Raw genomic sequence first — 9,368 nt, 5'->3', positions numbered from 1 at the left:
TTTACGCCAGCGAGACCTGGACTGTCTACAGCAAACACGCCAAACAGCTCAACCACTTTCACCTGAGCTGTCTCCGCAGATTCCTCCACATCAGGTGGCAGGACAAAGTCCCCGACACGGAAATCCTGGAACGAGCTGGGCTCTGCAGCGTCTACACCCTCCTGCTGAAAGCCCAAGCCAGGTGGGCTGGACATGTGGTCAGAATGCCAGACAGCCGATTGCCTAAGCAGCTGCTGTACGGAGAACTGTGTCAGGGCAAGCGCTCAGTCGAGGGGCAGAAGAAACGTTACAAAGACTGCCTTAAACCGTCCCTCAAAGGCCTGGGTGTCGACATCAACATGTGGGAGACGCTTGCCCTCGACCGTCCAGCTTGGCGCAGCAAGATCACCACAGGAGCCCGTGCAGCTGAAGTCAGGCGCAACGAAAGCGTGCTGTGCGCAAGGCCCGAGCAGCATCCACTGCCATGACAGCACCCACCCACTTGTGTCCCACATGTGGGCGAGCCTTCAGGGCCCGGATTGGCCTTATCAGTCACCTCCGGACCCACAGCCACCAATCTCCCATTTGACTTTGAAGCCATGGTCATCTTCGACTACGAAGGACGAACAACAACAACAACAACAGCAACAACCATCCTTCAGCCATGATTCAGTGATGGCTACAACATCATACCTGACAATCGGTAAAAATGCAACAAAATCATCCACCTTATCTCTTATACTCCGTGCATTGAGATATAACACTTTTAGTTTAGTTTAGTTTTTTTTCTTTTGGGATGGGTTTTTTTTTTCTTTTTTTGTCTTTTTCCTTTTTTTGCTTTATATTATCCGTGATCAGTTTTACATGTATGGGAGTTTTGGTAATTTCCACTATTTGGTTTTGCAATTACTCTTTTTTTAAACGTAACAATACATCTCATATTATTTGTATTATTGCTATGTTTTGTTTCTATATTTTGAAATTAATAAAAAGATTGAAAAAGAAAGAGATATAACACTTTGAGTACTGTATTTGCTACCCTTTTTGATTCTGCATCCCGAATGCACTAATACTCACCCTGCTGGCTGCAATTTTGTCCTATTGTCCACCTGACCTTCTCTCCAGCACCAACCCTACTGCACAGTCCAGACACCCACCTCTCTCTCTCTGTGAAATAAACTTACTGCAAACATCTTTTTTAAACTGTGTATTTTCTAAACTTAAATACACTTACTTACTTCCTGCCCATCAATTATGCCTGCTGGCTGTCAGGGCAGCATCCTCCGTCTCTGTCCTTGCCCATACTCAGGAATACCTTTGCATACAGATGTAAAAGGATTGTTCATCTCTGTTTCCATATCAGTTTTGTTTGACCAGTCAGGGTTCTTAGCCAGGAGCTGACCCACCAAACCTGGAGGACCAGTGGACCACTCCTAGTCTGGTCTTTACCCTTTGCCCTGTTTGTCATAGGTGATTCTACCAAGAGCAAAAGCATAAAGCCCTGTCTCCAGCTAACTAGAGGCTTGCATACCTCTAGTTCTCCAAGTCACCGAGGCATGCAAGCCTCTAGACCATGACAGTTGTGGTTCTCTTGGACCTCCATATGTTCTCTGAGGAGCTGCAGCTCGGTGCACCTGGCTATAAGGCAGGCTGGAGGTCCTCCAGAATCCTCACATCTCACATACAGCACAAAACACTGCCCCTGAGTCATTCTCACTGCTCTACTATGCCAGTCCTCACCAGGGGATCAGAGGTGGTGAGAGTCGGGAACTGTAAAGTCCTTGGTGTTATCATTTCAGAGGATCTTTCTTGGGCGCAGCATGAAAGTATAATTGCAAAGAAAGCACAGCAGTGCTTTTAATTGCTTAGAAGTTTATGATGATTCAGCATGACATCTAAAACTTCTATAGATGTGAGCTGGAGAGGATATTGACTGGCTGCAGCATGGCCTGGTATGGAAACACCAATGCATCTGAATGGAACATCCTACAAAAGGTAGTGGACTTGGCTCAGTCCATCGCAGTAAAGCCCTCCTCACCACTGAACACAATTACATAGGAAAGCAGCATCAACCATCTGGGACCCCCACCAACCAGGTCACGCTCTGTTCTCACTGCCGTCATCAGGAAGGTGGTACATGATCTTCAGGACTCACACCACCAGGTTCAGGGACCCCTCAACCATCAGGCTTCAATCAACCTCAGTCACCCCATCACTGAACTGTTCCCACAACCTGTGGACTCAGTTACAAGGACTCTTCATCTCCTGTTCTGGATATTTATAGCTTGTTTGTTTACTTAGTGAATTCCTCTTTATTTGTGTATCTGCACAGGTTGTTGTCTTTTGCATACTGGTTGTCCACCCTACTGGTGTACTCTTTCATTGATTATGGTTATCCAGGTATGCACACAAGAAAATGAAGCTCAGGGTTGTATATGATGATATATATATATATATATATATTTATTATACTTTGATAATAAATTTACTTTGAGCACCTGGGCGAAATAAACAGCAGTAATCACTATGGTAGTGAATTGCCTCGGTATGTAGAAGGGCCTACACTTCACCATTAAAAACTCTAGCTGCGGTGAGCAGTAACCCGTTACTACCGAGGCGTTCACACAGCAGTTCTTGTGCAGGTAGATACTCAGACCTCCTCCGCGGGTCCTGCCGGACGTCACGCATTCCTGTCAACCCGAAAGGAGAATCGGCATTTCAGCTGACTGGCGCGCCAGGTGGTCACAGTGACAGGGCAAGTACTGGGACATGCCTACAACCCAGCGAAGCGGATCTGTAGCCGGGAAAAGCCACCGCCAAGCGGGTAAACACAGGGACGGAACCAAGTCTCCGAGAGGAAAGCGGCCATTCTCCTGCGAAAACCTTTATCCTTACGGCTGAGGCTCCCGGCTTCTGCTGGGAGGAGTTGGATGAGGCCATTTTGGGTCGAACCAAGGGCAGGTTTCAGGTTTACGGAGGATCGTTGTTGTAAGGCTATGAGACCGTATAACAGAGGAGCAGACCTAGACCATTCGGCCCATAGGGTCTGTTCTGCCATTCTATCATGGCAGATTTTTTATTCTTCTCAATCTCATTCTTCTGCCTTCTTCCCGTAACCTTTGATGCACTGACAAACCAATAACAGATCAGCCTCCTCATTAATTATACACAATGAGTTGGCCTCCGATCCATCTGTGGCAGTGATTTACACAGATTCGCCACCCTCTGGGGAGAGAAATTCCTCCTCATTTCTGTTGTAAATGGACGCGCCTCTATTCCGAGGCCGTGCCCCCTGGTCCTCGGCTCTCCCCCATCCTCTCCACATTCGCTCTATCTAAAGTCTTCGATTTACATTCACTTGACTCTCAATGCGAATCTGTCGCTTTAAAATGCATATATTTCTAAAATAAGTAAATACATTAATGCAGAGTACAAAAACAATTAAGTTAATAAAGATTCATGGTAACCGCCACAATAGCGCAGCGGTTATTACAGCTTGGGGGATTCCTTAGTTCAGAGTTCAATTCTGTTGCTTTCTCTAAGGAGTGTCTCTGTTTTCCCCGTGACACCGTGAGATTCCCCCTGGTACTCGGGTTTCTTCCCACAGTCCAAAGACGTGCGGGTTGGTGGGTTAATTAGTCATTGTAAATTGCCCTGTGACGAGGCTAGGGTTAAATCAGGAGTTATTAGGCGGCGCATCTTGAAGGGCCGATTGGCCTGTTCCGCGCTGTATCTCTAAATAAAAAAACCGAGTTGAAATCATTTTTCAGTACCGTATAAATATTGAAATTAACTGTAGTGTTGACCCTGAACACACAGAAATGTCCCGAATGCGAGCGAACCTCCTGTGTTAGGAAGTATATTCCGAGTTACCACATCGCGGACGTGTTGTCCGTGTTTAGGCCAATTCCGGAGTTCGGCTCCCTCGATTCCTCTTCACCTCTTTGTTTTGAAAAGGTGCAGAGAATATTGACAAGGATGTCACTAGAACTCCAGGGCTCGAGTTACAGAGAAAGGTGGAATGGATCAGGACGCGATTTCCTGGAGCGCAGGAGAACGAGCGGAGATCTCATAGATGTAAACAAAACTATGAGGGGTATACATAGGACGAATAAAAGCAGGCTTTTTCCGCTGAGGTTGGATGAGACTAAACTTCATAGGTCATAGATTAAGGGCGAAAGGTGAAAAATTTAAGGGGAACATGAGAAGGGATTTCTTCATTCGGAAGGTAGTGAGAGTGTGGAATCAGCTGCCAGCACAATTGGTCGATGCGGTTTTTACATCATAATTTAAGATCGAATTGATATATGAATAAGAAGGGTATGTATGGAGGGCTCTGGTCCAGATGGAGGTCGATGTGACTAGGCAGAAAAATAGGTCGGCATGAACTAGATAGGCCGAAGAGCCTGTTACTGTGCTCTGGTGCTTTTTGACGCTATGACTGACTGCTTTCTATGCTGGCAAGCATATCCCTCGCTTTTATTGAGGTAATTCTATAGAATCGACATGTTTGGCACAGATGAATTTGGTAGAAACATAGAAACATAGAAAACCTACAGCACAATACAGGCCCTTCGGCCCACAATGCTGTGCCGAACATGTCCTTACCTTTAGAAATTACCTAGGGTTACCCATAGCCCTCTATTTTTCTAAGCTCCATGTACCTATCCAAGAGTCTCTTGAAACACCCTATCGTTTCCACCTCCACCACCATCGTCGACGACCCATCCCACACACTCACCACTCTCTGCATAAAAAAACTTACCCCGACATCTCCTCTGTACCTACTTCCAAGCACCTTAAAACTGTCCTCTCGTGATAGCCATTTCAGCCCGGGAAAAAGCCTTTGACTATCCACACGATCAATGCCTCTCATTATCTTATACACCTCTATCAGGTCACCTCTCATCCTCCGTCGCTCCAAGGAGAAAAGGCCAAGTTCATTCAACCTATTCTCATAGGACACGCTCCCCAATCCAGGCACCATCCTTGTAAATCTCATCTGCACCCTTTCTCTAGTTTCCACATTCTTCCTGTGGTGAGGTGATCAGAACTGAGCACAGTAGTCCAAGTGGGGTCTGACCAGGGTCCTATATAGCTGTAACATTACCTCTCAGCTTTTAAACTCAGTCCCACGGTTAATGAAGGCCAACGCACCGTATGCCTTCTTAATCACAGAGTCAACCTGCATAGCAGTTTTGAGCGTCTGATGGACTCAGACCCCAAGATTCCTCTGATCCTCCACACTGCCAAGTGTCTTACCATTAATACTATATTCTGCCATTATATTTGACCTACCAAAATAAACCACCTCACACTTATCTGGCTTGAACTCCGTCTGCCACTTCTCAGCCCAGTTTTGCATCCTATCGATGTCACTGGTTACAGCTTCGGTAGATGCTGGAAATCCTGGCAGCACAGACAAAATGCTGGAGGAACCCTAGCCTGCTGAGTTCCTTCTGTACTTTGGGTGTGTTGTATAATTCTATGGTTCACTTTCCTAAATTACCAATGCCATTCCTAATGTTGGACTGAATTTCAAAGATCAATAACAGTTAATTACCACCAAGTTCTGCTCAAGTTGGTAGGGTGGTTAAGAAGGTATATGGTGTGATGGGATTCATTAGTTGGAGAATTAAGTTCAAGAGCCCCGAAGTAATATTGCAGCTCTATAAAACTCTGGTTATACCACACTTGGAATATTGTGTTCCGTTCTGGTCACCTCTTCATATTAAGGATGTGGAGGCTTTAGCGGGTGCAGGGGAGGTTTACCAGGATGCTGCTTGGATTAGAGAGCGTGTCTCATGAAGAAAGGTTGAGTGAGTTAAGACTTTTCTCTTTGGATAGAATGAAGATGTGAGATGATTTAATGGAGGTGTACAAGTTGATAAGAAGCATTGATAGAGTGGATAGCCAGAGACTTTTCCCAGGGTGGAAATGCAAGGCATAAATTTAAGGTCTTTGGAGTGAAGTATAGAGGGGGATGTCAGAGGTATGTTTTCTTTTCACAGAGAGGGATGGGTGTGTGGAATGCCCTGGTATTAGGGATATTTAAGAAACTGTTGGACAGGTACATGGGTGATAGTAAAATAGAGATCTATGTGGGATGGCAGGGTTAGATTAATTTCGGAGTAGCTTAAGAGTTCGGTACAATTTTTAAGCTAGAAAAGCCTGTACTGTGCTGTAATGTTCGGTGTTTTATTTTCCACCTCACGACTTTTTACGCTGGACATCTCTGGCTCTCTGTCCGCCATCTGCACTCACAAACCCTCATAAATTTACAAATTACAGATGTGAGCACTAATTATCAAAAGGGCTTGTTCGTGAGCTGTGCGGTGAGATCAAAGCGGCTGGAAAATATTGGCACAATGGGCAGTGTAGTTAAGAAACCTGTGGTTTATTGTGTAAGTTTCACAAAAGCTCCAGGTTGTATTGTATTGTTGAAATGTCAGCAATGAAAATCAAATCATTTAGGTCCCATTCATCCTAATTAAGAACTGAAAATAGAACAATTGAGATGATTGCCGTCCTGGTTACGGCGTTCACTGGCCATGGATCCGTGTCAATAGCCCATCACAGCAGCAACTGCCAAGACGCGATAAGGTATTGAGACTGAAAGCTTGCGTTCATTGTCCCTATCCCCGTCACGTTGGCAATGATTTGGTTGTACAATATGACTGGATCGTACGTAAGATGTTTGAAATCTCTTGGGAACCTCCTACTGACGTGTGCTCAGGGGGCGAGAGATGTTTAAAAAGGGCAGGAGCGGCGGAGCTGTCCACAGAAGGCCAGTGCTGAAACACGGTATCTTTCAACAGTTCCAAGTTTCCTCCCTCTCGTCCCAAGATGTGGTGCCGCCGTGTCCAGTGCGCTCTCGCCCTCCTTACCATTGCTCTGGCCGTGCTGACCGTCGGCTCAGCTCCCACAGACGGCAGATACCGCGGGATGCTCAAGAGATTGTCCGGCGCAGGAGCGCGGGGGAAAGCGGTAAGAGACCAGCAGTAGTGGAGGTGCCAAGGGACAGCACATGCTGGATTCCTGAGCAACAAACAATCTGCTGGGGCAACTGAGCCACGCAGGCTGCATCTGTGGGGCGGAAATAGAGAGTCGATGTTTCGGGTACAGGGACGGCTCTCGTCCCGAAACTCCGAATGTCCGTTTCCCGTACACAGATGTTGCCTGGCTCGCTGAGATCCTCCAGCAGTTCGTTTGGAGAAACGGCATCATTTGCTTCCGTCCACTTCGCCTCCCTAGGAAAGAACGGAAGAGCGAAATCGAACGGTCATTATTATCGCCTGTCTTAGATAGAATCTTTCTTATTCGGGTGTGTTTGAATATTTCAGATGAGACACTGCTTTATGTAGAATCAAGTCTCAGATTTGAGGATCGGATCAAGAAGGCTCGAACCCACAAGGTCCAGGAAGTGGCTCGGCTTCACAGATCAGAGTGAAGGCGCTCCTTTCCGCCCAAACAGATGACCGGACGCATTCCACCCCCCGCCCCCGTCACTCGGTGCCCAGAGACCCCGTCCCGAAGCTCACACAGACCCCGCGTCTTTCTCGGGCGCCGAGCACTCTCAGCCCCACTTCCCGGGGGGCGAGATTGTCACTTTAATTTTGTCATCCATTCACTTGAGTCCCTGCGTATGTTGGAGGTTCTGACAATTTCGCAAGGTGTAAACACTAGAAATATCCCTTCCCTGACGCAAGTTCCCAATTTCCCGCAGCCCCCAGCATGAAAATGCGCTGTTCGATTCCCTAAGATATTTTACAAGCTCAGGGCAAGAACAAAAGCCAGCGTTGCCATTGGAACCCTCTAGTCGATCGTTGCCCAACCCCGATTCCTTGCCCACGTCCAGTCTGGACACGCCTTAGTCCCAGACAAATATGCTTTTATTGGCAGAATTTTAGGGGTAGCATTTCCAGAGCCCATGGTGCCCACCTGTTCTCGGGGGTGGGGGGGGGGCGGTAATGGGTGTAAGCCGACGCTGCAATTGGGTTGGACAAATTTGACTTCTGGGAAGATCTCTGCCGACGGAGCCGGGGAAGGTGCGGGGAAATTAAAGTCTGGCGAATGACTCTTGTGGTCGGATAGTTTATAGAGAGTTGCTCCCGCTAACTACTGGAACCCGCCACTTGTGCGAATCCGGCACTAACGTTTGTCCTTTCTCCAGGAAATGGACGAGTACGCCCTGGCTCAGTTGCTCGCCGAGCTGGCGAACGCCGAAAATGAGGCTCTTGAAGCCGACGACGTTTCCCGAGCGGCGCAAGAGGACGAGGTGCGAATGGAGCTGGAGAGATCCGTCAATCCCAACCTGGCGCAAAGAGAGCGGAAAGCGGGTTGCAAGAACTTCTTCTGGAAAACCTTCACATCCTGTTAATTCTCTGATACCCCATTTCTACCCCATTACTGGCCCATTACAGGTCCATTACTGGCTCATTGCTGACCCATTACTGGCCCATTGATGGCGCATTACTGGCCCATTACTGGTCTATTACTGGTCAATTTGTGGCCCACGCTCACCTGCTCGGCTTGAACCAAACAGGCGAACGTGGCATTAGCAAAACTGTACATAAATATTGTGATGGATTTATGTAACAGAGCTTCAGTTTAACGTACCAATCCGGATTGTAACTGTGTAGAGCGGCGCCGATAGCACTCCTCAAAGAGGCACTATTTTTCACTTATATGTTGCAATAAAATTTATGTTTCAAAGTGAAATATTGCTCGTGATCTTTTCTGAAACATGGAACAGAGATTTTGTTAACGCAAGGATGGTGAATCTCTGGAATTTATTGTCTCAGACGGCTGTGGAGGCCAAGGCATTTGGTATATTTAAAGTAATGGTTAATAGGTTCTTAATTAGTCAGGGCGTCAAAGATTACAGGGTGAAGGCAGGAGAATGAGGTTGGGAGGGATAATAAATCAGCCATGATGGAATGGCGGAGGAGACTCGATGAGCCGAATAGTCTAATTCTGCTCCTGGGTCTTATATGGTCTAGCAAAAGAGCTTCAGCTGGAAATCCAAAGTAGTGCGCGCACACACACACACACACACAATATCCTGGAGGAACTCTTCAGGAAAAGGCAGCATCAATAGAGAGGAATAAGGAATCGTCGTTTCTTCCGAGAAAGGGTCTAGGCCCAAAATATCCATTATTTATTCTTCTCCATTGTCGTTGCTTGACCTGCTGAGTTCCTCCGGCATTTTGTGTGTGTTTGTTAGAGATCTTTTTGCTCTAATCTAGCTCCGGGTTCGAGTAATTGCGGCTCGCATCCAGTCTGGAGAAGACCGTAAGGCCATAAGACATGATTCCTGGAGAACACATGGTGCACTGCGGAGGATTTTGTGCCATTCACCGAGTCGCCACGAAGGGTTTCTTCCCGGT

The 9,368-nt window shown here is 47.0% G+C and overlaps 1 protein-coding gene across 1 annotated transcript; it reads left to right on the top strand.

The window, feature by feature from the left end:
• The first annotated feature begins 6,825 nt into the window (after positions 1-6,825).
• sst1.1 (somatostatin 1, tandem duplicate 1) lies at positions 6,826-8,359 on the top strand. Its single transcript, XM_072254460.1, has 2 exons — positions 6,826-6,966; positions 8,153-8,359. The coding sequence occupies exons 1-2, from the start codon at positions 6,826-6,828 to the stop codon at positions 8,357-8,359; spliced, it is 348 nt and encodes a 115-aa protein (XP_072110561.1).
• The last annotated feature ends 1,009 nt before the right edge of the window (positions 8,360-9,368 follow it).

This window comes from Mobula birostris, chromosome 4 (assembly GCF_030028105.1).
Source record: "Mobula birostris isolate sMobBir1 chromosome 4, sMobBir1.hap1, whole genome shotgun sequence".
NCBI lineage: Eukaryota > Metazoa > Chordata > Chondrichthyes > Myliobatiformes > Myliobatidae > Mobula > Mobula birostris.
The sequence above is the reverse complement of the archived record's forward strand: the minus strand, read 5'-3'. Positions and strand labels throughout refer to the sequence as shown.

Bases quoted from the DNA above. Each gene is read 5' to 3' on its own strand.
- sst1.1 (XM_072254460.1), top strand. From the start codon at position 6,826: ATGTGGTGCCGCCGTGTCCAGTGCGCTCTCGCCCTCCTTACCATTGCT. The intron at 6,967-8,152 runs GTAAGAGACCAG...TCCTTTCTCCAG, and splicing joins CAGGAGCGCGGGGGAAAGCG to GAAATGGACGAGTACGCCCT.